The following is a 26,772-nucleotide window of genomic DNA, read 5'->3' on the forward strand; positions in this document are numbered from 1 at the left end:
GGGACATAGGTATGCCAGTGCTTCTCCGCGAACGGGCTCTTTCTCGGACAGGTGTCGAGGCGCGGTGCCTGTACCTGTCTGCATGCTGAACTGCTTGAGAGCTCTCATCGCTTTTGATTAGAGAGTGGGAACACCCAATATCCCATAGGATCCAGTCAGAGGGACGTGCTGGATGGACTATGTGTAGAGCGTGGAACGTGTCCAGTTTACTCGGTCCTCCGCCAGCACGTGTAGTCTTCGGCGGCATCTCCATCGGTCGATTGGTACGCCACTTGACGAGAAATCAGAAGCGGACTTTGAATGGGGATGGCCATTCATCCATCATTTTCTGTCTCATGTCCAGATTATCATCTCTTGTTCCCAACAGCGGCCCATCTCTCTCTACTCTTGACCCCGACCCCTTCATCCACGGAGGAGCCACTACTGCCACCAGCAGCCCAGCCCTCGCCAATCTCTCCCACAACTCGTCCTGGACGACCCGCGATGACAGTGCCTCCAGCCCAGATGGTATTCGGGGGCAGAACTGTGCCGTCCAGGATTCTGACGTTGTCCTTGATCATGACCATGTTCCCAATCGTGCAGTTCGCGCCGATCCACACGTTGCTCCTGATCTCGGCAGCGCGGATGTGGGTGTTGGGCCCGATGTAGACGTAGTCTGAGATTCGGAGCATGAAGTAGGTCATGATCTGCTGCGGTTCACTGCCGTTCGGGTTCGGGACCGTCGTCAGACGCGAAGGAGGGTGAAGCGTGCAGCCGGGGCTGATGAAGACATATCGACCGAGGTGAATCGAGGTTTGATCTTGCGCAGCGGATTTCTGATCGCCGCCTGCTTGTTGTGGGTGTTGTTGGTGGGAGGAGGGAGGCTTAGGCTGCGGAGGCCGAACCAGGTCTCCGTGGATCACCACGTCTTGCTGAATGACACATTTCCCAGCAAGGATGATATGGCGCGGCCCCAGGACACTGGCTCGGCGACTGATCTTGTTGCCAGTTTCCTAAGGTCTGGTCGTCAGCGACACTGCGCAGCGTGAATGTTTTCTTTTCTGGGGAGGGTAAATCCGACTGACGGTTTCGATATATTCGCCCCGGACCGAAGGTTTGGGTGGCATGACTCTTTGAAACGCGCCGGACTCCAGCAGGTTTCGTATGCAAGGCTGCAAAAGAGCCCCAACACAATATCGTGTCTTGAGACGAAGGGTTGTCAAAAGTGTTGTTGATCAACCCATACTTGGTATTCTGTAGCGAGCACGATAATAATTCGTGACACACTCAACGCGTGGCTTTGGGGGGTTTCGCGCAGTCGCGAATGCGGAGAAAAACTATCTACTTCTTCATAACGAGCAAGCAATCAACCTTCTTCTCGCCAACTACTACTCGGTTGCAATTGACGGGCTGAATACTTTGTACAACATTCTTGCACAATTTTCGCAAACTTTTCTCGAATCCCCCCTTATTCTCAGGTCTCAATGCGGACTCTCGGCTGCCTCTGGCCGCATGCCCACAATTGCCGTGTCTCTTTGCCTGCTTTTCTTTCCGACGTACCCACTTGAATGCCTCGACGATGACAACAGATATGGACCCAACTCGCTAGGCATCACAGGGGATCCTCGATACTTGAATCTCGTACGGTCAGGCCACAAGGCACGCAAGACTTCGCTCTCTCGCCTAATCGTGCAGCCTCGCAGCCGAAAAGACGTTGACTAGCGCCGCAAAGAGGAGCCTAAGATGGAGACTGACTTTCGCCCAACACATGGTTCGCTGTTTCTTCAACGGCTTCGTCCGACGGTCACGCCCTTATTGCTCAATGATCATGGTCTGGGGGTTCAAAAGGCTTGCTTCCATCGGTGATTCTGGAACCCAGCATTTGTGGACCCAGGCTCCCGCTGTGGGTAGAACACAGGGCAATCTCGCAAGGAATACTTCAAGAAGTGGTCAGACCGCAAGTGATGCACTGCCTACATTGTACAAATACCGAGTATATCCGAGTGCAAAATACTGGTACATTACCGACTGGAGTAGCTGGACAACGGCCTCTGCTTCCATTCTGTACCCACAGAGTCGGGTTTGGCCCCAACTGTGCCGTCCTTCTGTATGAGAGCCGCTCTTGCATTTGTGCGGTTCCCGATGGTATCAGGTAGCGAGTCCCTGGCAATCAATCTCCGTGCCTAGAGCTTGACGAGACCTCGGGCTCCAACATGGATGAACAAGGTGACAAGTCATCTCAATCCATCGTCAATGATCGACGTAACCCCTGACCACATGGCTGTGCCTCAATGGTTTCTAGAAATGTCAGCTTCGGATAGACATTGCCGGCAAGAATGATGGCCCATGGATCCGTGGTTCTGGACATCCCCACAAGACGCAACAAAGTCGACAGGTTCACTACTACTTGTGCTTGTAGACTTCTACAACTAGAGAACATGGCCATGGCACCAGGAGGTTGGAACATGCCTTGGGGTGTGTCAAACAATTGCTCTCGTGGCTTGTCTTCCCGACTTGGCCCTCGGGTTGCGGCGAGAATCAACGTCCAAATCACCTTCTAGTTCTTCGGTTATTCCCACCGCTTGGTCTATCAAATTCACTAACGGGAAAATTCTCGACAAGTCCATTTCCTATTATTGATCAGCGAGTGGCGTTATCTTTGTTTCAGAAGCCAGCGAGCATGAGGTTCTGTGCCCTGGGCTGGCCCCCATGTGGATGATGGTCACGCCACTCCACGTGGAAACTAGGAACGTGGGTTGCTCCCTAGCGGAACGGATCGAAAAATTCATCTTCAACTCGTCCCAATCGGGCGTCAAGTATGGAGATGTGTCGTTGCAGACAGTTCTCGGTGTGAAGGATAGTCGGAAAGCTCCTCCTGGGTCTGACAAAGCGCACAGGATCAATCCGATCGGCTTTAAATCATGGGTCCGCCGTTGCGAAGCGCAGCTGGAGCCGTGCTTCATCAGGCTCTCTATTTTGTATCTCTCGGTCGACGAAGGCTTCTCGTTCAATAGATCAATCGCGTGCGGCCAAGCTCCTTTGTTGACATATTTCACGAACGTCTACTCTTTTGGCACTAGTTGACGGCACGATGGACCATATTCCAAAGGACATGGAACATGTGGACCGGCGCGAGCTGTATACATCGCTTCCAGTTCGAGTCCAGTATCTCCAGCAATTCCTCGAATTCGGAGCAGGTGAGCGCTCTTCTCCCTCATCGAGACCTCGAGATTGAAGGGACAGAAAATTGTGAAGAACGCCGCTGCTGACCACTGTGCTAACTTAGATGATGTTGTTGCTCTGATCGAGGGTCAGAAATATATCAAGGCCATCATTCCCGCCATTGTCAATATGGTGTACAAGAAGCTGCTGAGGCACGATATCACGGCCCGAGTCTTCAGCACGCGAGATAGCCGGGTTGAAGAAAACCCTTCCAAATGGATCAAAGAAGATGACGCTCAGATCCGGCACCGAAAGATGTTCTTGAGATGGTATCTCACGAAGCTCAACTCCGATCCCAGCAAAATGGAGTATTGGCAATATCTAGACAAAGTCGGGTAAGTGTATATGTACCTGCCTGCGAGTCCTTGGAACCACCGATGCCCGTGCGAGCCAACTTGGGCCGTCCACCTCCAGCACCACCAGTGAGAAGAAACCATCTGACCGCAAGGCTCGTAGGTTGATGCATGTGGGCAAAGGACGCCGTAATCCCCTCCACGTGGACTACATCTTTCTCGGCGCGTGTCTGGGCTACATCCAGGACTCGATGACAGAAGCCATCCTCTCGCACCCGCGGGTGGAACTCACGCAGAAGATTGCGATCGTCAAGGCCATCGGTAAAGTGATCTGGATTCAGAACGACCTCATGGCGAAATGGCACATCGAGGACGGGCGAGAATTCCTGGACGAGGAGATTGAGGAGGACATGGAAGCCGAGGCGCGCGAGCCTGAGGGCTACCTCAACGGGAAACGGATCTTGGGCGGTAACGGTGGGGCCGGCGGAAATGATGACGACAGCTCAATCGCCGGCACCGTGTCGTCGACGTCGTCGGAAAAGAGCACGACCAGCCTCGGCCGCACCATGGAGCAGGTCCGCCTGTCCAACGAACAGCAACAAAAGTTCACCTGCCCATTTAGTGGTATGACGACCTCAGCCGGTCCAGAGGACATGGAGAAGCAGCGAGCAACCACGTGGCGACCGAGCCGGCGGGAGCTGGTGCAGGGCGAGCCGACGTCACCTCCTCGTGTGCCAACCGGCATCCCGCGACTCCGCGTGATTGATGGCAAGACCAGCTGTAAAGAGAATCTGGAGCCGAATCCGTTTGTATAGGCTGGCACCACACCGGGACACTGGCATGGCAAACATTCTCCGCATGGTGCGAGAGAGTCAAGTCAGCCTTTCCATCGATTTCGACCCCAAAGTGACGATACATCGACCAAAATAGTCGAAGCAGAGTTCCCGAGATGCGATGGCGATGCCGACACGAGGTCCATCGAAGTGAACGAACGAAGGAATGAACGAGAGCCCACCGTCGTCGCTCGCTAGAATATCCCCGGCCGGACACGTGGTGGTGTTGTGGTATCTCTGTACTTGGTATCTACCTACATACAGTACGAGGGACGAGGACGAGGTGCTGTACAGTAGACATTGAACGGAGTTTTACCCGTTGAACTTTTGATTGAATCTCAAAGATCCTTTTTTCAACTCCGCTTCCATTCTCTTACTGGTATAATACTAGGTGCATAAGTTTGAAAAGTCTCTTTCTCTCACACCCACATTCTCACAGAGAGTATAGATGGACGTTTCCATGATATGCCGCAGATCTCTGTTTAGAAAATGCGTATACCCAGACTCGCGCCAATATCTAACAAACCCGCGCGACCGTGGTCACCCTCGCTCTCACTGTCTAGACTTTCGACAGCGTGATTCTCGCATGCCTCGGCGAACTCAATCATGGCTTCGTAACTCTCGCTGGACGAACCGACAAATGTCCCCCAGTGGACTCCAACGGTGTTGCGGGATTGGACGTCGAGATGTATCGCAATAGCGTCTGCTGGAGAGGCGTGGAGTGCCGCGGGGATGTCGTTGTGGGATAGTCGAAGCCCCACGTACGAAAAGAATCCAAGAGTCCCTCCGCGCCATATAGGAATGAATGAAAGATCGATAGGGCCGAACTTGTCCCCAATCTCCTTGAAGACCGGGCAGACGACCTCTGATCTCGACGTCCTCCGATAGCCTGTATCACCGGCGTGGTAGATGACCCCTTGCCTGGTCGCCTTCGATTCGCTAGATTCATCTTGTGAGCGGAGAAAGCGCTCGACAACCCAACCACACCACAGCGTCCGCCCCTGGTCTACAGGACTCCGTGCAGAGTTGTGCTGGGCGGGGACGCACGAGAACCTGAAAATGATCTGATTCGTCGATGCTGGTGTGGGTTGGACTCCAAAGTCTTCTAGACTGTATTCGCGATTCTGCCACCAGTCCATTTCGCAGGTTTGTGCATCCGGGACCCCCATAGACGACATCCACTGCTTGATGCCCAGCCCGACAAAGAACTTGGCCCGGGGGAATTTCTTGAGGACTCCCTTGATCGAGGCAGCATCTAGATGGTCGTAGTGGTTGTGGGAAATGAAGACTGCGTCGCATCCTGGCAGGTCCTCGGGTTGACAGGGGGCTTGCTTGAAACGAGCGACACCACTATTTTGAGTTGGCCCTGCTCGCGTGGAGAAGATCGGGTCGAAAAGAAGCCATATGCTCTTGTGCTCGGGGTTCTCGAGCGGTTGCACCTCCACCAGGGCACTCGCATGACCCAACCATGTGCCAATGACACAGTTGGTCTTGTCGAGCTTCTTCTTCTCCAACTCCGCCGTTCCCCAGTCTGGAGTGACCACATTGAGTTGTCGGGCTCTTGGGTGGCTGCTCAGGTCATCCGTGTACCATCCAAGTGGAAAAGATGATTGAACGAGTTCCGCCCACGTCGGGGTTCCTGCGGAGGGCCATGGATTGACGAATGCGGTGGCCGAATTGTTTGAGTGGTGAGCGGGACGTGATGATTTCCACTTCGGACCAGACGTCGTTGTATTCATTATAGAACGATTACCGCGTTGCCATGATAATAAGGTTGCCTTCTCCGAGAACGGCTGGAAGACAGAGGGAGCGGTGAAGAGGATGGGAAGAAGCAGTAGGATGAAGGATCGGAGGTGTCGTGGCTGCATGGGTGTGTGACGCTGATGAATCTGATAGGGACCAACAGTACGAAAGGACAAAGTACGATGTACGAGGAACAGACAAAGCAATGACGACATGGACACAAGAATTGCTCGAGTCTCTATTGAGACCAACTTCAGACTATTACTCGGTACATATTTACAGACCTTTCCTGCATTTATCTGCTATGGCCTTGGGTCCAGCAGTGTTTGCGTCTACTATTATACGATGACACTGCTCCAAGCACTGAAGCTTGACAGCAATAGTTTCAACCCTCCAACCTGGGTCACGCTTTACAATGAGATGTCACTACTGCGCACAACCACCTGGCGCAAAATGGACAATAATTCACTTGTGCTGTAGTCCTCATTGTCCCTTGAACATTCATTCACTTTAACGATTCATTTCACTTCACTTCACTTCACTCACCCATGTTTTGTCAACGCCCCGACTTATGACCTCTTGCTTGACACAAGACCTTGCTTAGATCCTCTATCCCACAGACGTTTCCCCGGGTCACGACAGATTCATAACATAGACGAGCCATGTCTTCTTTAACAGGAAAGCATATGATGAAGGTCACAGTGACGGCGACCCAAGAGCTGGAAATTCAGGTCGACGAACCGACGAACCTTGCGTACTTCCCAGAGAGTGTTCCACATATCGTCCTAGAACAACTTGCTCATCGAGGCCTTAACCTGACCAGCATGCAAGTTGCTTCGAACCCCGGCAACATATGTGATCTCCAGGACGGCGAAGAACTGGCTTCTGCGGCGATGAAGGGTACACAGCCTCCTCGTCAAACATGGTAGAGGAATTTTCCGTCATTTTCCCCGATGCTGACACGATAGAATTAGATAGCGCTGTCTTCCACATGTTCAATCACGACCATTCGCTTCCATCCTGGAACAGATTGCCGGACAACATGCCTAATAAGATACCATTATGGGACAAACAGGAGGCACCCGAGGCTCGGCAACTAGCTCTGTCCATACAAAAGCCCATCACTTGGTTCTATGATCCAGTTCCACGACCTGATATAATGCCCACACTGTCCAGGATGGCAAACTGTCCCGCTCTGTCATCTGCCCCTCCCAACACACCCATTGCTCCCAACCTGGTGTCTGCTGACCCGGCTAAAGACAACCACGCTACGACAGAGGCTACGCGTCTAGATGCACAGGCACCCATGGAGGAAGTAACACCAGCTGCACCACGCGCCAAAGACAAAGGAAAGAAGAGAGGAGAGAAGAAGCCCAAGACGATTCGCGTCCAGAAGCAAGCTGACAAAGTGCCACACCGACCAGTCACGTGCTCCCGGACGGGAAAGGAAGCTGCCGGAGTCATCGACAAGCCAAACCGATCGGGGAAAGGCACGCTGACGACCGAAAAGCGCATGAGGGGCGGCATCCACGACAGATCAAACTTTGCAAAGCAGGTCGAGCGTGTCGGCATGACACAGACGGTGCGTACATTCGGGCACAAGCACCAGCGCCGATTGATGCAGAGACTGGCAAAGGCCACGGAGAAACGGTGGCAAGGCCAGCCCAGTGGTCTGACCGAGGACGACAAGATCGACGTGATTACCCAGCGTGAGTTGATTGACATCTATCTCCTCCTCCTCCTCCCGCCACCTCCTTCCTTGTTACCTTTTTCTCTCATCAGTCTCCATTCCATTCCATATCTCTTCTTCGCCAGTGGACATATCCTAACAACAACCAGAGCTTCAGAAAGCGTTTTGAGACGATGCGGGATCCGACGGACGCGATGCCATTCTTGCGAAACACATCGGTGCTGAAAGACCATGGAAGCTTAGGATAGGGCCTAGGGGCTTTTTTTTTTTAACCCAGACTTGATACTGCGTAACGTTTTGGACTTGGGGGGTGTGGTACCGCTTCGGAATCAAGTTCTTGGGGTGATTGATGATGAATGAGCATTGGCTATTACAAAACGATCCAAGAAGGAGCTGAGATGTCCAATGATATGATGAATCAAATTGCCAATCCACTCAGATTCGCCGCGTCTGCCCTGTCTTTGTCTAATTCCTTCTTCTTAGCACCTTGTACACCTGTAGTTCCGTTTTCCTCCGCCGCTGCCGCCGCGTCTCCAGGCACCTTTATACCCCATTTCGCACAGATCCGCCTCGCTACCCCTTCACCACTCCACCACGCGCCCGTCGTCGTTCCCAGCGCAATGAATGGCGCCGTGTGTTCGCCCGCCAACCACAGGCCTCTTTTCCACAGACCCCCCGCGTTGCGCATGACCTCGATGTCCTCGTCACCTCGCTCGAGGCCGACCTGGAAGTTGCAGTAGGAGCCGTTGCCGGCGAACGGGTCGGCCTGCCACCGCGTCATCAGGAAGGACTTGGGCTGACAAGCCGGGCGGCTGGGGTCGTAGTTGGGGAGGCGGGAGTAGAAGGCGGATGCGAAGCTGTTGAGGACTGCGTCGTACTCTGTCGAGTGTGTGGCGAGGTCCTTGATGGACTCTACGACGTGCGTGCCGCACGGCCCGTAGATGTAGAACAGCAGGGTCGGCTGTGTGCAGGGTGGCGGCAGGTGAGCGAGCGACACTACGGACTGGTTCCACGCTTCGCCGCTCGCATGAGGCATGTAGGCCGGATCGTGGAAGTGGGTGTGAACGGGATAGCTTGACAGGTCGGGTTTCCCTTCCGCATCGGAAGAGAGCCAGAACGCAGAGGGAAAAGTCACGTAGAGCTTCTCCAGGCGACCGTAATTGATGTGAGAGATGGCCGAGGCCAGTCTCGAGGGCAGTGTCGGTGTGAATGCTCGAACGTGATGTCGTTTGAGCCAACCCAGAGGACATGTGATTACCACATCGTCAAAGGTAGACTGGTCGCCACACGAGGCTGTGACGATGACTTTGCCATAATCGTCTTTGTCACTGTCGGATCTCGTCTCGAAATGAAGGACTTCGGTCCCCAGTCTGAGGTCGACTTTGCCCTCGTCTGTCGCAACGCGGCCGATTTCCTTCAAGATGTCCTTGTACGTTCCGGCCACAAAGACATTTTCTCCTTCGATGCATTCTTCCAGGAAGAAGAATTTGAGGCTCTGTTTCTCAACCGAGTCACCCACAAAGGGTCCCCACATCTGCGCCTCGTGGAGAAGGTCTTGTCTTTGCTGTCGGGTGAGCTTCTTGTCCGTGTCGAGCTTGGCTCGAAAGTACTCAAACAGACTGACTCCGGGATCAATGTCGGCCGAGTGTTCATCTGAGTATTTGAATGCGTCGACAATCATTTCCCACATTTTACTCGACAGCGCCACGGCTTCGGCGTCTGGTCTCCTTTCCCCTTCGCTGTCGAAAAGCGCCTGGTGCTCTTCCGGCTCCAGGATGGTCGTACCAGTCTTCTCGGCGAGATGCATAATGGGATTTCCACTGGTGCCGTGTATCCAATTCGGGCCCATATCCACGAGGTAGCCACCTGACTCCTGCTGGTCGACCCTCCCCCCAATACGATCCCGGGCTTCCAGGAGTGTCACCTTGACGCCGCTGCGAGCCAGGACATCCGAGCAGCGAAGACCTGCAATGCCGGCGCCGATGACCGCCACGTGGGGGATTCTGCCCGAAGACAACGTGCTGGCATTCCGCAGAGCTTGCATGGTGGAAGAGGGAGGCGAGGATGAAGAGGGCATGGGACCATTCGCATTGCCATTGTGCGCACTGTTAGCAAGGTCCCGAGAGATTCGAGACATACAACCCAACCACGGTGTTGAAGGGCCCGATGATCTGTGCGACGATAGGTGTCGTGGATGGGGCGTCCGCGGGCGAATGAAAGGCGGTGCTTCGACAAATGTCCGTGCTTTTGCAGGTGTGGAGGGGCTGCACGTCTACCACTCGACTAGAGGCCCGGACTCGAAGAAACAGCAAAAAAATAATGGGAAGAATGTTGGCAGCTGGTATCAATCTTTTCTAAGGATATCACTCAGTGTTAAGTATTGGCTCAAGGACAGGATCGCCCTACACTGGGTCGTTGAAATCATGATATCGCCGTGCGCTGGCTGGTACGTAACTGTTGCTGCCCACGTGCATGTTTATCGCAGTTGCCGACGCGGACCAAAGCTGACGTCAAGATAAGCCCAACTTTGGTTGATCAAAGAGACTAGGATAACAAGAGAACAAGACGACGGTTTCAAACAAAATATGACTTCTTTCTTCAGTTGACTTTCCAATAGCAATCATGATACATGTGGTTATTGATCTCTTTCGACACCCGGACTGGCTGCGAACAGTCATGCAGATACAATGCAAACATCCCCCATGCCCTTCTGTGTTATCCCGAATTATGCCTCCGTAATTAGACAAATATCCTTCCCAGGGTCATCATGTTGGTTTCCATCCTCATCTTTTGTGATTTTGTGAGCATCTTCATCTCGACCAAGCTCCCTGGCTAAGCGAAAGCAGGCCGTGAATGCAGTCGAGTTCTTCGCCTTTGGCTCCCTCCTTGGTCGGAGATTCAGCGATTCTAGGTCTTTCCTCCGACCGCTTGCGTGACGAGGTCAGATCCGGAAATGTCATATCTTCATTTTCCTGCAGTACCGGCCGGTGGCATGTGCTGGTTTGGGTTCTGCGCAAAGGATGCTCCGACATCCGGGTCCCAGGAGCCCAGTTCTCTTTGTCCGAGTCTCCAGACGGTGACCTGATATGGCCGTGCAGAGCCTTCGATTTCCCACTGGACGGGTCGATCGACGAAGCTAGACCTTGCAAACGTCCCAGTGAGGATTGGGCACGACTTAGCTTCGGTCTTCCTTCGTTCGCACCTGCCCGACGAGCATTGGTCTTGGACAACGACGGGCTCAGAGCCTGCAGACGTGGCTTGAAACTGTTTGATCGAATGAGGTTGATGGCGCTGACAGCAGAGCCCGCACTTTCGGCTTCCGCCTGGGTCGAGAGCGCATCGTTCGTCTTGCTGTCGCAATAGAATTCCCAAGTTCTAGCGTCACGGGACCGACCAAATCCAGCTCCAATACTTTTGGGGCCTGAGTGAGGAGCATTGTCGAGGAACACTTCCACTCCATTCGCAGCACTCTTGCTGCGAACCAAGGCTGCTTTTGGCCTGCTATGTGTGGTCGGCATCGCGGTACGTGGCTTTTCTGGTGATGGCGTGGGCTCATTGTTCGTCCGAATCTTGACTGCCCCATCCACAGTCATTGCCAGCCGTACAAAACTGGACGCTCTCCTAAGGGGTTCCTTTGGGAGAGCAGTGTCGAAGATCTTCCCTGGCCCGTCTAAACATGGATTAGAAGGTTTTGCACCAGTCATCTCATCGTGGTCACGTTTTCTAGTGCTCCCACCCTCACTGCTAACTTCCGACTGTCCGTCACAATTCTCGGGCCCTTCCTTTTGAGATTGTCCTGGAGGTGGTGTCCCGACCGTGAGCGCGTCCTTTTCCATACTGGATGGCGGTGTACTTCCTTCGGTCGTTTCCTGCGAGCTATGCTTGATGCTCGCATCGTCCTCTGATGGAGTTGGGTTGAGAAGATCATGGATGCTTGAACTTCTCGAGTTAGGTCGGTTGATGGGCTCCACGAGCACAGGATGTGATGAAGAGGCAGTCAGATCTTCGGGGACAGGAGACGAGCTCATCTGAGGAGGAATAGGGCTGGCGTTACTGTTGCGAAGATGGGCAACGAGCTCATGTGGCTGCAATGGTTTGGACCGGCGACGATCATTCTGGCGACGGTTCTGAAACCAAATCTATGGGACGGTCAACGCTGCACGGTGGCTGCAGAAGGGCAACGTACCTGAACTTCTTTCTCCCCGAGGGCAACCCGGCTGACTATCAGGGCCCTTTCGGCTTTGTCTGGTTTGGAGTTTCTTTGGTATGCAGCTTCAAGGATGGCACAGTCCTGAGGGCTACAAATGGTCAGAAGGCATCGTTGCGGTTATGAGCGTGCGTTGGGACAACCCACCTCGTTCTTCTCCTCTTTGCTTTCACCGCTAGAGGGCTCGCAGAGGAAGACATATTGTCAGGATGGAGTTGGATCCCATAAGGAGCGTGCTGAAACGCTGGCTCGGTCATATTGCGTACATCCTGGCTCATGGCTGTAATCTGCAAAAGAACTGGGAGCACAGAGGGAGGGACAGAGCAAAGAGACAGTCAAAGTCGCGACAGCAAAACAAGGTGTAAAGTGGTCTAGTTTCCCTACCGCGACGGTGGGTTGAGGGCGCGTCACGGTTTGCCAAGAGAATGAGATCAACTCGACCCACCATCGCAGTCGCAGTCGCAGTCACCGCCATCCCCATCCCCATCTCCATCATCCCTCAATCTTCATCTCTCAACCTGTTTCCACTCTTCCAGATGGTGAACCTGTGAGCCGTCAGTTGCCAGTCTCAGTCCTCGTCACAACAGAGATCAACATGAGCAATAAGAAACTGACTACCACCTTGAGGATCGAGGATCCACGCTATGATCCCTCCCAACCTCCGCGGCGTCTCGCCCGTCGACCTCGATGAAGAAATAAAACCACTTCATTTCACACCTAGTTCTCGCCCCTTCCTGCCATTCCTGCTCATCCTTCCCATGGCGACGACAGTTCAAAACTTCCAAAACTTTGACTATTATACCATCTTCTGTATCTGTCAGCCCGGCCCCCAGGACTGGCCCCCGTGCAAGATTCACGGCCGAGGGCTTATTAATACGTTACCTCAGACTCAACAGGGTGTTACTTCCGACTAAGCGCTTGTCGCGCGCCCAAGACGCGAGAAAACGTGACTGCCACAACTGTGCCGAGGACGACCGCATTTCCTCTCTTAGATCTCGGCTTCAAAACATTCCGTATGCACCGAGTGCCACAAAGCTTGCGAGAAGAGCACCAGGGTTGTCAAGCAAGTTAAGTTCGCCCTCGGCCAAGATCCCATTCGTTTCAAGAGGAGAATTGCCTGTGCTGTGCATTGAAAAGTTGATCCTCGGGTGCTCCGCAGTCCAGGGATGAACGATGACGACTTCCATCTTCGGTTTACAGACGTGTGTCGCGCTCGCTTACAGTATCTCCATCTTCCCTGGCGCGAAGCCAAGTGGTACCGATCCCGAGATTCGAACGTTATTTTGCGGCCACAGTTCAACTGATCCTGGAGCTCTCAAAGCTTTGTAGAGGTTGCGTGGAGATGCCACTGCCGCAGGTCCTGCGCACTTTGGCGCTCCCTCGCGTGATAGGAGATCGCAACAGGCAGCAAATTCCACTTGTTTCCGTCAAGTCACTAAAGATTACGAGTCAGCAAGTCAGAATGACCATACGGCTGAAGAGGTCCCTTACATTGCGGGATGGACCCATGGTCACCTTCCGCGGTGGGCCTGATAGGGCTGACCAACGTGCCCAAACTTCCTCTGGCTTGGGTCCGGAATACCACTAGCCTCTCTACCTTTGTTGCACCAACCACTTCGTACATTTTTAAACCTCGATCAAAGGACAGAGAACCGTCGCCAGACGGTCGTGCAGAACCTCAAACCTCGGCATGCTCCTGCAGAACCACTGGTGTGTGTAAAACCCACCAATCGTGGCTTTGCTACTCGCAAAGATGCGACAATTGTGTGTTCTTACCGATGTCTTTCCACGACCGTTAACCTTCCTCCAAGTGGATGCCCGTTTCTCTGCCTGTTTGATATGCACTGCACCGGGGACCACGACTTTGTTCCTCCTCCACCCATCCAACGGGACCAAAAGTTCGCAAAGTTCGCTGTGGACTTGGACTCGCGCGTGACCATTGGCAAAAGACTCATCCTTCGCAGACTTCCTTCGATGCCTACTCCTCTGCCTAGCATGACTCTAGGGACAGCCACCATCATTGGTAAGGAGTGATCGAGAACTTCTGTCCTTGTCTGCCTTGTGTAGCGTCCTGGTCCCCTTCCCCCCGGATCTAGGCCTTATTGGTGGTCTATTCCCATTCTATGGGTCCACCACCTGGGCCTTAATACTCCTGCTTGACCCTATCCTGGGCGAGAGATGAACTTATATTCACCTGTCATCCCTATACATCTAGCTAGGCAACTCTGGTGTCATCAAAGTGCATACATGCGCTTGCATCAATGCACAATCTCCTAATATTGCCCTGATTGATTTGACTCACTGCAGAATAGCCGCCTTTGCCACGATGCCGATCTCTGGCAAATATATGTCCCAATGTTTGAATCCAGACAGCACCCTCCTGGCCACAGCGCAGCCATGATCAAAGTTGCAGTGATCGGCACCAATGGGTTGGCGCAGTACATTGCCAACAGCATAGCAACACAGACCTCCCATCAATTCATCATTCTGTCTCGAAGGGTATGTGAGTTCCCCTCTATTCATTAACGGTGACTGATGAACAAAAGCCTAGTCCAGGTCTGACGGCAAGAGGGTGGCAGGTACTTCAGGTAAGTCGTCAGTGTATTTTCCTCATGTACAACGCAATGGCGAGGGTACAACCGTCTGAATGTACGGCCAGGATCGATATCGTCTAATAACTCTTTTCAACTAACCATCACGATTGACAGGTCGATTACTCCAATCCTTCGGACCTCAAGTTCAAACTAGCCGGTGTCGACACTGTCATTTCTACCGTCAGTGGTAACGCTCAACTTGCGCTGATTGATGCGGCGGCGGCGGCTCATGTGCGGCGCTTTGTCCCCTCCGAGTTTGGCGGGCCTCCTTCTCTGCGTCCACCGAACGATCTGCTTGACAATGGTCGCCGCGCAGCCATTCTTCGACTCCATCAGCATGAATCTTCGGGCATGCGTTTCACTGTCTTTACGTGCGGTGTTCTCTATGAGAGATTCGCCCCTGGAGGGATGGCGGCTTCACAAATCGGTCTGCGAAGTAGCATCGGGCAGGAAGGCGACTATCTGATGGATTTCCGCCGGAGGCGGGCACAGGTGCCGTATCTCAACAGTGCCGGACAGCCTGCGACAATTTGCATGACTTCGGCTGCGGATGTTGCAAGGTTTGTGGTCGCAGCCCTGGACCTGCCTTCGTGGCCGCGGGAATTCCGCCTGCGCGGTGAGCGACTGAATGTGCGAGATATCGTAGCTATAGCTGAGGAGATTCAAGGTATGTTTCAGGCGGCGCACAGATCTTGTTCTACCCACCGTCCACAACTGACTATTCAAAGGCCGGCCGTTCGAAGTCTCTGGGCATACAAGGAGTTCTTTACAAGACGCATTGACCTACGCTCGAGCTGTTGGGGATCATGCACGAGAAACTCGAGTACATCATCTGATCACGACAGCCGAAGGTCGCTACGACTTTGTTAGCACCAATCTCAATCAGCTGGTGACAGTACGACCGGAGAGCTTCCGCGACTGGCTTCTGCGTGTATGGTCATCCGCTACTTGAGACACAATGCAAGGAGAAAAGGCTCGACCGAGGAAAGACTCGTTGAAGGGTTACATTATTCTCGTATACAGTGTGAGATCTTGGGCCGGGTGTGGGAGACTGTTTCGCCAATAAGGACTCGACTTTCCACAACCAGTCGACATACGAGGCTCTTTTCTACATGTGGACGCCACCGAGCCAATAGGCCGACCAGGACCTGCAAGCTGCCAATGATGCACTCCAGAAACGGCTTTTGGATCGAGGCCCGTTGCAGAAGGACAAGCTCTTGGAGTCAGCAGAGGACATGTCTCCGTTGTCCCTTTGATCGAGTCAGGGCACGACGAACGGCCGAGGTAATAATGTTCAGAGAGGTTTTGATCGACTCCACCACTACAACAATCCCGCCACACCGAACCACCCAGAGCCACATTTGGAACCTCTTAGGTGCTTGGGACAAACTGATTCCCCTCGCCCATCGTCCATTTCCTGGTTCGCCATCACCCAGAAGCGGCACTTCTCATTAACAATTTGCTTACTCAAGCCTATTCTACTCCGGTGGGGGATCATTCGTTCCGGTTCTCGCGACCGTACACTTTTGTCCTTGTCGGCTTCTACCAGTGTGTTTTAGATATTTAGGAATTAATGATATCATGAGAACGTCATCCCTTTCTATCGCCTTTTACCTTTGAACATAGCACGCACGTATAGTCCTCTCAACCTTCTACACTTTTAGATACTAGCAACCGGAGTCACCGGGTACCTTTTTAAACTCTATCCTCTCAGAGACCAGGTAGGGCCGTGTCTATCTCACAGGAAACCACCCTCCAAAGAGAGCATCAACTCGTGCTGACAAACGTGACTAAGAGAATTCCTTCGACGCAAGGCCCAAACCGTAACTCGACAAGGAAATTCCAGGATGAAGGCTGTCATTATCAAGGGCAACGAGGCCTACCTCGACCGGGACCGACCCAAGCCCAAACTCCGCGACGACTACATCCTCGTCAAGACGGTCGCCGTGGCCCTCAACCCGACCGACTGGAAACACGCCACCTTCGGCCTCGCCGCCGACGGGTGCCTCTCGGGGTGTGACTTCTCGGGTGTCGTCGAGGAGGTCGGCCCCGCCGTGACCAAGTCCTTCTCCAAGGGCGACCGTATCGCCGGCGTCGCCCACGGCGGCAACGCGGTGCAGCCCGAAGACGGCGCCTTTGCCGAGTACGTCGTGGCTAAGGGTGACGTGCAGGTCAAGATCCCGGACTCACTGGGGTTTGAGGCCGCGTCTACCTTGGTCCTGGGCATCACCACCGTCATGCAGGGCCTGTATCAAAAGGCCCTGAAGCTCAATTGGCCCACGGATCCGATCAAGGACAAGACCTACGTCCTCATCTATGGTGGGAGCACCGCCACGGGGGCTTTGGGTATTCAATTCGCAAAGTTGTAAGTACTACTCTACTCTACTCTGCTCACATACACCCCCACAAATCATCCTCGCTGTTCACACCACCACCACCACCACTCATAGCATCCTCATCAAAATAAAACCTGACTACCCTCCCTCTCCATCCACTTTTTCTAACCCTACCAAACAGGTCCGGCTACACAGTCATTACGACCTGCTCGCCCCGCAACTTCGAGTACGTCAAGTCCCTCGGCGCGAGCGACGTCTTCGACTACAAGGACGCGGAGGCGCCGGCCAAGATCCGCGCCCTGACGGACAACAAGCTCACGCTCGCGTGGGACACGATCAGCGAAGAGTCGAGCGCGCGGTTCTGCGCCGACGCGCTGTCCAGCTCCTCCACTCCCGGCGTTCTCAAATACGGCTCCATCCTCCAGGCCAAGTCGCCCCGGGCTGAAGTCGAGAGCGTCACCACGCTCATGTACACCATCTTCGGGGAGCCCTTCACGTTCGGGCCGCAGCAGATCCCGGCCGTGGACGAGGATTTTGCGTACGCGAAGAAGTTTTTGGCAATGGTCGAGGACCTGCTCGCGCAGGGCAAGTTGCGGCCGCACAAGGAGCGGGTCGGCAAGGGTGGGTTGGAGGGCGTCTTGCAGGGCCTGCAGGACATGAAGGACGGGAAGGTCAGTGGGGAGAAGCTGGTGTATTTGGTCGAGGAGACTCCGTGATGGATGGATATCTCATCAGGGTTGGGTCAGTCTGTTCGACCGTTGACCTTGACCTTGACCCTGGCACTTTGCCATATCGTCGCCTTTTCCACCGGTAGAACAGGGCTAGTATGCTATGGCAACACTGGCCCCAAAGATCCGCTAAATACCATCCGTGTACATCGCCCAGCCCATCCATTGCCCCTTCAAATCTCCTCCACCCGAGACTCACTCAACTCCTCTCGGGGCTGGTATGCTTCAAATCAAATCAGCGGAAGAAAATACCAACAATATCACCACGTGTTGAACCGGGGAAATGACACCACAGAGCCCGCCTCACCAAGCTGTTGTTAAAGAGGCATTGGACCAAAGAAGATATGCCCGCTCGCCCTTCTATGATTGCCCAACACGGAGCTTCGCGCTCGACGTATGCAAAGAAGGACATAACGCCCGTCTAAATCCCGTAATGTCATCATGATGCTCGAATCACCATAGCCCATTTGCCTGCCCATGTAATTCGGACCATTTCTATCGTCTCTCACAACTCCAAGGCCCCCAATTTCTACCTCAAATTCTCTCGACCCCTTAAAAACCGTCTCCGCACATCTTCCATCTCAGCGAGGATCACCTCGTTAAAGTCGTCTGGATTATCAAGGTATAGATGATGTCCTGCGTTCTTGATGATGACAACCTTCGCAGACCCGTGGTCCTGATGTCTCTCTTCGGACGAAGTGGCAGCCAAAGCGCGACTCGTTTCAGCGTCGATCTTCTTCTTGGCAGCGTATCCTCCTGAGACGTCCATCCAGTCGTTTTCACCATACATCAATACGACTGGGATCCCTTTTTCTCTCGCGACATTTTGTGAAGCAGAAGCCAGTGTAGACGAAGTAGTTTCGTTTTGCGCGGCTGAAGTTGATCCTGGGAACTGCTCCAACTGGCCTTGCTCATTGACCTCGTGTGTCGAAGCTGTGAGAGGTTGTCTTCCCACAGCCCCAATCCGTCGGATCAAAGGACTTCTTGCAAATGCTCCGGGAGCCAAAATATAGGCGAGCGCATATTCCCCACTACCTCTGAGCCGAAACAAAGAGTAACTGTAATCATGTAACGCGAGGGCTTCTTCCGGGGGCAGATGTGAGAAGCGACGAGACGTCCACCCCGAGACAAGGCGCGGACCCAAAGGACCGGACCACCGAACAAAGCTGAACGGGGAGATGTTTGCGTCCCAGAGATAGGTGAGCCATTTTGGTAGAGGGCGACGCGGCGCAGGTGTTGAGGTCTCGTCCGAAGACGAGTTTTCTGCTGAAGAGGTGTCCCGCACTGGGAGGCGGTTGGGGTTCGGTTTCTGCTTCGGTTGCGCTTCCTTCTCTGCCTTCTTGCGACCATTGAATAGTTTGTTGTTGTCAGTGGTCTCTTGATCCTGCGTGACTTCATTCTGTGCCGTTGAATCTGGCGGCGGCGGCATAGCTGCATGCGTGGCGTAAGGATCCTCTGGTATTCCTACAGGACTGGCGAGAATCAATTTATTCAGTCTGCCAGGATATTTCAGCGCATAACACACAGCCATATAGCCTCCCATGCTGTGCCCCATAAGCGTCATCTTGTCAATTTTCTTCTTGACTCGCCACTCCTCCAATGAGTCGATGAACCAATCCTCCGCCTCGGTTATTTGTGCTTCTCTCGTCTTGGATTTTAACTTGAATGGCGGTCTCGAGCTGCGGCCCATGCCCAGCATATCCAAAGCATAGAGTTGCCACCCTGGCGCCCGGGAAAGAGGCTCAAAGTTCTTGTAGAAGAAACCTAGACCTGCCCCATAGCCGTGCAGTATGACCAGGTTATGTTCCGGATCGCCTTCTTCGGGGACATTGCGCACAACAGAGAACTCGTTCAATGCGCGGTTCTTCCCCGAGAGAGGGACGAGGCGAGAGTGCCACGTTCGAGGGCCGTGCGGATCTGAGATCGGGTCTGTGAAGGTGGTGGCTTCTGGCGAGGCGGTCTTGTCTATGGCGACGGTAGAGTTGGTCTGTGAGGGTGGCGCAGAGCCTGTTTTTACATGTGTGGGGGGTTGCTGCAAATGTGGAACAAATGAGAGCACTCGGTGTTCTGCTTGAGCAGCGGGGAGAGCGGACCACCACTGTGAGAATCCTTGTTTGTACGACAGAGGGAAAAGGCCCTCGATGCGAGATCGTCGTGGGTTCTCAGCATTGGCTCGCTGGGAGGCGAGGGGACTCTGCTGGGTTCGAGATTGCACTTCGCTGTCTGAGTCGGCCGCCGAGATGGAGGCAGACATGACGGGCGGATGGTGGGAGGTGGGAGGCAGATTGAGGTCTTCAGGATCGGTTGTGAGAGGGGGGGATGTGATTGAGGACTGGAACCGACGAGCGTAAATGATGGGAGATCGGGGAGCTGCCTCTAGGAGCGGAAGGGCTGAGGGAAGCGTTCGTCTCATATACAGGACATTCACCAAGTGAGGTAAGGGGAAGAAGGTAATCTATTTCAAGGACATGTATAGAAGTCTAGCATTAGCCGCTGATGTCGCGTAGGCCAGGCAGAAGCATTAATGCACAATAAAAGCGAAATGAGCGTAAAGGGGGCCCCCAGAGGCAGCGATAGATCCGAGATACAGGAAGTAGAATTCTTCGCTTTTTTCCCGATTTCCCTCAACGCCGACATCATAGACGCGGATGAAGCTGCAGGGCAAGGAGGCACCAGAGGGTCAGATCAGCCACTCGGATTGCAATTCAGCCGGCTTTGCCCTCAATGCCCCCCCTGTCAACTGCCCGCCAACCCACTAAACACCCAGTCAAATGCTCCCACCACATGCAGCCCGGAGTTAACACTTGATCATTCTCCAACTGACACACCTTCGTCCGTTCTTGTGCAGCCCGAGTGTGACAAGGTTGCAAAGTCCCCAAAATTGCTCCTGTGATTATTACCTCAAGTTTCAAGAAATCTTGGTGCCTGGCGCTCGTCATCTCCTGCAGGAACCATCATGCGAGCATCCTGACTCGAACCGCACTCCCCGATCAAAGCCTCGTCACTCCGCTCCAGTCACCCGAAGCGCATTGCACCACCCTCTTTGCGAGCTTGATGGTATAGCGGTAGACGAACAATAGCCCAAATAGCATCTCACATTCTCCATGGAACTACACTAATCTACACCGAACAACGTCTTTGCTTGTCCCGCCACGACATCCTCGAAGATGGCCTCGCCCGAATCCCGCCTCAATCAAATAGTTAAAGGTGCACCCACGACAGACATCCGACCACTGCCCTCTGCTCCACTCCATTCTCTAGGAAAACAGGCCTCCGAGCAGTCTTCCCTCGATCCTCTTCTAGCCACCTTGCCCTCCTCGCCTCCGCAGATCTACTTGAACCTCCTGATTCTCGAGTCGTCCCTGCGCGCACAGTATCTACACCTTGTCTCCCGCCGTCGGTTGAACACTTTCTTCCTCCTGCTGCTGGCTGCTTGGAACAGCCTTTTCTTCTATGCTCTCTTCCTGCGTCCTCGAGAAGATGGCACCGGCCTGGGTGGCTCTGTGTACTGGGTCGTGGAAACGTCGGAGAAACTCGCCTTGATGGGTGGTATTGTCACGGTTCTCCTTGTTTGGGGCACAGGACAATGGGAAAGAGGCATCCGCTGGCCCCGAAAATGGCTAGGCACAACAAACAGAGGTTTGAGGGGTTTCAACCTCCGCGTAGTAAGGATTCGGGGAAAGTTCTGGAGGGAGATGCTCGGCCACCTCTCCTTCTTACTACCCTTTGGGCTTTGGCGCGAAGCAGGAGGCTCAGATTGGCATCTTGTCGAACACGAAAACGGCCTGGTGATCGAGGAAGATCTCGCCAAGGGAGGCGACGCCATCATGCTTCTCTTGCTCCCAAAGTCCTTCTCCCCAGAGTTTCGGGAGAACTGGGAAGATTATCGCACAGAGTATTGGGAAAAAGAGAACGAGCGGAGGGCAGGACTAAGGAGAAAGTTAAATACTCTCAGGAGAGCAAAGGCAAAGGAGGCGGGAGGCTGGAAATGGTGGACAGGTGCTTGGCGACTACAATCATCTAGACATCATGGCCAGAGACGGCATCATGATCTGGAGAAACATCCCCACTTGCAACACGCCGGGACAGGCTCACACCGTGCCAGCCTATCAGAAAGGGAGGGTGGTGCGCACACTCGAGGATTGAGTGGTACAGCCAGCAAGAGAAGGAGCACCAACCTCGACTCTGAATCCACGCACAGCCGAAGCAGACAATCATCGCGCTCTTCCACGCCACATCTTGAGTTTGACGTGTCCGCTGACCGGCCTTTTTCTGAGAGAATGAGGAGAGGAAGCTCGGTGAGTAGCACAGCCAGCATCAGAAGGAAGCCGGCAAAAGACGGACGCAGAGACAAAGATGGGACTCGAGAACGTGGAGGTGACGGCACGCCTCTTGGAACTCCGTTACTGAGTCCGTTGACCAGCGCCAGCGGAGAAGACGATAGGGAAGAACGAAGGCGCAGAAGGAGGGAGCGGGAAGCCGTTCGCAAGCAGAAAGAGGAAATGGAGCGGGAGAGGGAAAAAGGCAGAGAACATATACAGGAGGAAGACTTCCAGAAGACAAAGAGCAAGATCAAGCAGGAAGCCGCCGCCAAACACGAGTTCAAGGCCGAGAACAACAATGGGAACGGAGCGGACGAAAGCAGTGTTCCCAATACACCGAAGATGGAGCACGGGTTCTCTCTCGACACGGCGGCGACCATTCAAGCCGCTGAGGGCGATACGAAGCCCAACACCGGGTCGAATATGGCTTGAAGCTCAATGCTGGAGAGGAATGGTAACGGATTTCAATCTGATGATGTGCTTTTCCGGCAGAGACGTCCTCTGAGATTCGTGTCGCCTTGAATGTGCTCTGATGTCCACATGGTCCCTGGCCTGAGATGACGATAGAAATGCCGCCCAAATGTGTAAACGTGAAAATGTGTAAAAGGTTCGTTGTTATACCGTCTCTTCGGTGCCGACCATCTCAATGTTCCCTTAACCCTCCCAGCAAAACCATAAGGCGCTCGCTCTATCCGCATGATACTCAACCCTCAACATAAAGATGCGACTAGCTTCTCGCCGGTTGTCAGTTGCGAGCATCCATCTCTGGCTCATTCCCTGCGTGGCTCTCGCCTCGCGTGCCTCGCCCATGACGAGTCGACCTTCTCGATTCGACGTCGACCGCTGTGCCATCAGTCCAAGACACCCTCTCCAATCCCACATGGTGTTCCTTGTCTGACTCCGCGTCCACTACCCTCCTCAATCTTCTCCCTAACCTGGGTCTCCAGTTCATCCTCGCATCGAGCAACCCTCTAAAAGCAATCCTGTACCCCAATACCGCGGTCAAACAGCCAATCGCCGCACCGAACAAGCAATCGTGCGCAAAGTGGTGGTATCCCAAGACGAGCGTGCTCGAGATGTAAGTCGCAAACAGGATAGGCATGAGCACCAAAATCATGCGCCAAAACCCCCTTTTCTCAGGCTTAGAGGCGTCGCCGATGTGAAGATGGGCAAAAAGATAGATCGAGAGATACCCCATCCCTGCAAACGCAATTTCACTGTGTCCTGACGGAAATGACTGTAGCGCGTTGTCAATGTCTTTGGGGTTGCCTGTGCAGACATCTCCTGCACGGTACATCATCCCGTTGTATCCAGATCCGATCAGCCTGTCTGGCACTACCGGAATGCAGACACTTAGGAAATGTGGTCGGAGTCCCCCAATGAATTTCTTCAGAATGACTTGGAGACATGTCCCCGTCACCAGTGAATATAGGAGGCCCAGAGTAGCAGAGGAGAAGTCTGTGAAGGACCGGGCGAAGGTTTGAGAAAGGAAAATCACTGCAAGAGGCACGAGGCCGCAGAGAAGACCTGTGAGAAGTGAGGAGAATATAGGCGTCACATACGGATAGCCGATCAAGGGATTATAAGTGGCACCGTCAGGGGTAAGGAGTGGAAATAGATGATGCGGACGGGTAGGAATGATCCAAATCTGTGGTTGCTGGTCAGCGCTGGACATTGAACCGACAGGCATATATTTAATGCATACTTACCGCTCCCGTAATGCCCGCGATGGCAAGGACACAAACAACGTCGAGCCAGTGGTCCAGGAAGAAAGCCTTTGAATACTGTCCAAGCCGTGGAAGTGTTGTCTTGTCTGGCTTCAAAACTGTTGCAAAAGACCTGATGCGTGACGCAAGCGGCATGCGTGGTCGATAATGATATTTCTGCTGTGGATGGTCGCCGTAATGCTGCTCCATACCTGATCAATGCTTCCCAAAAGCTGATTTTTGCCAACATGTGACTGATCGGGCTGCAGAAAAGGAACGCAATAAGAGCAGTAGCGATACCGAGACGATAACAAATTGACAAACCCCGAGCGATCCAGATTTCTCCGTTTGTCAAGCAGTGACCAGCCCAACACGGTTCAGGATCACCTGCCGCAAGTAGGCCTTCTTGAACCCGGTCGTACCTACTGATACTTGGCAGATTGCGGGGCATTTCAGTTGCTAACATGCCTCTGTCCAATATTATACGCAATCGCAAATACAGAGAAGTATTTGGTGGTGTCGAAAAGCACATTGGCCGTCTCCGGAATGCTGAAAGTTCCTGGCTGCTGTCGACCTGCTCTTCGCTGGTCACCGGCTCCGTGGACTTGTTCAATGCACTGTCGCCATGCCAGGGCTCAGTGTTGTTTCGCTTCATATGTGCATCTCTCACACCGGCAATCCCCTCCGAGGACCGCTTGCAAGCGGGCTCGCCGCTCTCGATAGTCGGTTTCCTGCACATCTGTATAATGGTTCCAAATCTCCTCGCCAGCATGAATCCCTTCCCACGTGGTTGGCGACGGCGAATCGGGCCTCTCCCACACCCTTTCCTGGACGACTGTCAGATTTCTTACTCCCGAGGCTTCCAAGTCACATTTGGGTTGCAGCTATGATTCGCCAGACACCAGAGCGGATGAACGGCTGCGACCTCAGGCTTACCCGTCCACGTCGATTGTTGTGCATCTGCTACTCCTCGAAACTTGGAAAAGAGCGTCTGAATGATCCACCAGTCGTATTTTTTCAGCCACGTGGCACTGTATGGCCTGCATCTCTCTCGTGAGTGCATGAGAACTTCAAACCATTGGAGAGGCAACTCAACATGATGGCGTACGCTGTATGGTAGTGATTTCGGACCACTCTTGAGTGGGAGATCAATGACTTCGGGGGTCGGGGAGAAATCCCCCCACAAATACTTTGTCTCGAAGAGATCTAACGGATGCAATTTCTGGGTCTCGGCCAGTTGCAGGGTTCGTGACAGGAGCAAGAAGTACAAATCCCACTCAGGGGTAGTCGAACTTTCAGCTCGACCAAGTGTGTGCAGGTCGTCATTGCCACTAGATCCAGGGCAAAAAGGGGCTTCAGCGGGAGGATAGCCCTCATCGGTCTCGTAGTCTTCCTCGTTCGGGTGGTGGTAACGCTCATTGGCAGCTCTCTGACATTCTTCCGAGCAGAATGGTATATTGCATCCTACACAGTATCTCCGATCCCCTCGGTCGATATCTTCCATGTCAGCCGCACAAGCATCACAGACGGCTTCGCCATGTGGGCGTATGGCTGTTAGGACCGATCGCTCTCTCAAAATGGTAGCTCCCGGCGCCAGCTGCTTTTTGGCAAACAGCCCCAGTTGCGAAGAGCAATTGGCTGTAGAAGACACAGAGGTTCTCAGCTCACCAACAGAAAGTCTCTGCATACCCTCATCCATCGAAGGTGTCAGAGTTGGCAACGTGGATATTTCTACTTCCAGATCCGGGGCGACCACGTGGAGCTTCTCGTTGATCTCGATCAACGCTTCTTTGGACATTCTGTCGGGCTCATACTCATTCCAAGGGTATATTTGGCGTTGACACCACCCAAACAGAGTGGGCTTGACATCGCGTCGGAGGAGCTTGACACATTTGTGGAATTTGGATTCGTCCTCATAGATGGTGGAATACTCGGAAAAATCTCCCACAACCTCCTCAATGTCCCGGACCGGCTCTCGAGGCTCCTCTCCGTTCAGGCGCCGGATGATCCTCTTCACCGCCAAGACCTCGTCAATCCATAGCTTCGCTTGGGTCTGTACACCCAGGATAATGGCAGAGCGACACATCAGCACAAGTGAGCGGTACTTTTGCTTCAGTGCCACAGGGTTCGGGTCATCCTCGCTCTGGCCGTCATCGGAAGGCGGCCAGGGATTTCCTTCCAAATCAACAGGTTCAAGGTCTGAGATATCGGGGTCATCTAAAGCCACGAGACAAAGGGTGTACGAGACATATGCATCCGCCAGTGCTAGTTCACTGTACCCGAGGGCCTCGTAAACTTCAGCACGGCGGAGGATGAGATCTGGACAGGGACTGGGACATTCGGCCAGAAGGCGAGTCAAACGGTGACGGGAGAGAAGCAAGTACGCATATCTTTTCCTCCGATCCGTCAGCTTCTTGATATCCGATATCAAGGGTCCCGCAGTTTCGCTGAGGGCAATAGAGTGGTCTTCTGGTAGCTGATTCAGTATGTCGCGGAGATATGGTGGCAATTCCGCCAGAGGGTCGACAGGACTATCATTCATCGTGATACCGCATCAAGAACATTAGATTGATAAGACCGCTGGAATTGCTGTGAGCACCCCCTCAGTTATTGAAAATGAATGATTGTTGATCGCCGTTGAACCAGACAATTGATTTCCTTGGCGGCTTGTAAGGCGAAAGGCTGTGCGACGGGTAAAATGACACTAACCAGAAAAGAAATAGCCTGTGCCGCTTTACCACATCACCTAAACTGAGACCTTCGATGCCCAACTGCGCCCGTTGATTCTGGGCGTATCTTCCTTTACGATCCCTTTGAATACACGGCTGTTACGTTGGAGGCTACCCAGGTACCTACCTGCTGGTGCTTCAGTCCATTCTCCATCGTACGGCAAGAACTCATCAGAGCATCCTGCAGATCGCCAGCCTCATCGGGCGCGAGACGCAGAAGAGATGCCCCTCTGTGACGGTATCAATGGCCTCACACCTACTGCGCTCACTAGACACCGCCAGATCAAAGAAATATTGCCGCCCACCCCTGTAAGGTCCATCATACACGGACAGCTTTTGGGGAAGGAGAGCCGCGATTCCAACAACCTGGTTTGGCTGTCTCAACTGTCA

The 26,772-nt window shown here is 53.6% G+C and overlaps 12 protein-coding genes across 12 annotated transcripts; 5 read left to right on the plus strand and 7 right to left on the minus strand.

The window, feature by feature from the left end:
* Positions 1 to 206: 206 nt before the first annotated feature.
* Positions 207 to 1,106, minus strand: AYO21_08248 (hypothetical protein; the record flags this gene model as incomplete). Its single annotated transcript, XM_022658195.1, has 3 exons — positions 207 to 271; positions 386 to 992; positions 1,065 to 1,106. The coding sequence occupies 3 exons, from the start codon at positions 1,104 to 1,106 to the stop codon at positions 207 to 209; spliced, it is 714 nt and encodes a 237-aa protein (XP_022509468.1).
* Positions 1,107 to 3,070: 1,964 nt separating this feature from the next.
* On the plus strand, positions 3,071 to 4,309 carry AYO21_08249 (hypothetical protein; the record flags this gene model as incomplete). The annotated part of the gene is made up of 3 exons (XM_022658196.1): positions 3,071 to 3,176; positions 3,266 to 3,536; positions 3,616 to 4,309. 3 exons carry the CDS (start codon positions 3,071 to 3,073, stop codon positions 4,307 to 4,309), a joined length of 1,071 nt encoding a protein of 356 aa, XP_022509469.1.
* Positions 4,310 to 4,809: 500 nt separating this feature from the next.
* Positions 4,810 to 6,066, minus strand: AYO21_08250 (hypothetical protein; the record flags this gene model as incomplete). The annotated part of the gene is made up of 1 exon (XM_022658197.1): positions 4,810 to 6,066. The coding sequence occupies one exon, from the start codon at positions 6,064 to 6,066 to the stop codon at positions 4,810 to 4,812; it is 1,257 nt and encodes a 418-aa protein (XP_022509470.1).
* Positions 6,067 to 6,732: 666 nt separating this feature from the next.
* On the plus strand, positions 6,733 to 7,929 carry AYO21_08251 (hypothetical protein; the record flags this gene model as incomplete). The annotated part of the gene is made up of 3 exons (XM_022658198.1): positions 6,733 to 6,970; positions 7,045 to 7,779; positions 7,910 to 7,929. 3 exons carry the CDS (start codon positions 6,733 to 6,735, stop codon positions 7,927 to 7,929), a joined length of 993 nt encoding a protein of 330 aa, XP_022509471.1.
* Positions 7,930 to 8,178: 249 nt separating this feature from the next.
* On the minus strand, positions 8,179 to 9,804 carry AYO21_08252 (hypothetical protein; the record flags this gene model as incomplete). Its single annotated transcript, XM_022658199.1, has 1 exon — positions 8,179 to 9,804. The coding sequence occupies one exon, from the start codon at positions 9,802 to 9,804 to the stop codon at positions 8,179 to 8,181; it is 1,626 nt and encodes a 541-aa protein (XP_022509472.1).
* Positions 9,805 to 10,570: 766 nt separating this feature from the next.
* On the minus strand, positions 10,571 to 12,245 carry AYO21_08253 (hypothetical protein; the record flags this gene model as incomplete). Its single annotated transcript, XM_022658200.1, has 3 exons — positions 10,571 to 11,899; positions 11,947 to 12,058; positions 12,115 to 12,245. The coding sequence occupies 3 exons, from the start codon at positions 12,243 to 12,245 to the stop codon at positions 10,571 to 10,573; spliced, it is 1,572 nt and encodes a 523-aa protein (XP_022509473.1).
* Positions 12,246 to 14,364: 2,119 nt separating this feature from the next.
* On the plus strand, positions 14,365 to 15,513 carry AYO21_08254 (hypothetical protein; the record flags this gene model as incomplete). The annotated part of the gene is made up of 5 exons (XM_022658201.1): positions 14,365 to 14,466; positions 14,519 to 14,555; positions 14,600 to 14,616; positions 14,676 to 15,228; positions 15,290 to 15,513. 5 exons carry the CDS (start codon positions 14,365 to 14,367, stop codon positions 15,511 to 15,513), a joined length of 933 nt encoding a protein of 310 aa, XP_022509474.1.
* An 895-nt stretch (positions 15,514 to 16,408) lies between these two features.
* Positions 16,409 to 17,613, plus strand: AYO21_08255 (hypothetical protein; the record flags this gene model as incomplete). The annotated part of the gene is made up of 2 exons (XM_022658202.1): positions 16,409 to 16,926; positions 17,079 to 17,613. The coding sequence occupies 2 exons, from the start codon at positions 16,409 to 16,411 to the stop codon at positions 17,611 to 17,613; spliced, it is 1,053 nt and encodes a 350-aa protein (XP_022509475.1).
* Positions 17,614 to 18,154: 541 nt separating this feature from the next.
* AYO21_08256 (hypothetical protein) lies at positions 18,155 to 19,879 on the minus strand (the record flags this gene model as incomplete). The annotated part of the gene is made up of 1 exon (XM_022658203.1): positions 18,155 to 19,879. The coding sequence occupies one exon, from the start codon at positions 19,877 to 19,879 to the stop codon at positions 18,155 to 18,157; it is 1,725 nt and encodes a 574-aa protein (XP_022509476.1).
* A 913-nt stretch (positions 19,880 to 20,792) lies between these two features.
* On the plus strand, positions 20,793 to 22,379 carry AYO21_08257 (hypothetical protein; the record flags this gene model as incomplete). Its single annotated transcript, XM_022658204.1, has 1 exon — positions 20,793 to 22,379. The coding sequence occupies one exon, from the start codon at positions 20,793 to 20,795 to the stop codon at positions 22,377 to 22,379; it is 1,587 nt and encodes a 528-aa protein (XP_022509477.1).
* A 313-nt stretch (positions 22,380 to 22,692) lies between these two features.
* On the minus strand, positions 22,693 to 23,863 carry AYO21_08258 (hypothetical protein; the record flags this gene model as incomplete). Its single annotated transcript, XM_022658205.1, has 2 exons — positions 22,693 to 23,595; positions 23,657 to 23,863. 2 exons carry the CDS (start codon positions 23,861 to 23,863, stop codon positions 22,693 to 22,695), a joined length of 1,110 nt encoding a protein of 369 aa, XP_022509478.1.
* A 637-nt stretch (positions 23,864 to 24,500) lies between these two features.
* AYO21_08259 (hypothetical protein) lies at positions 24,501 to 26,195 on the minus strand (the record flags this gene model as incomplete). The annotated part of the gene is made up of 1 exon (XM_022658206.1): positions 24,501 to 26,195. The coding sequence occupies one exon, from the start codon at positions 26,193 to 26,195 to the stop codon at positions 24,501 to 24,503; it is 1,695 nt and encodes a 564-aa protein (XP_022509479.1).
* Positions 26,196 to 26,772: the final 577 nt, after the last annotated feature.

The sequence above is a fragment of the Fonsecaea monophora genome, assembly GCF_001642475.1.
Source record: "Fonsecaea monophora strain CBS 269.37 chromosome Unknown Scaff70, whole genome shotgun sequence".
Lineage (NCBI taxonomy): Eukaryota > Fungi > Ascomycota > Eurotiomycetes > Chaetothyriales > Herpotrichiellaceae > Fonsecaea > Fonsecaea monophora.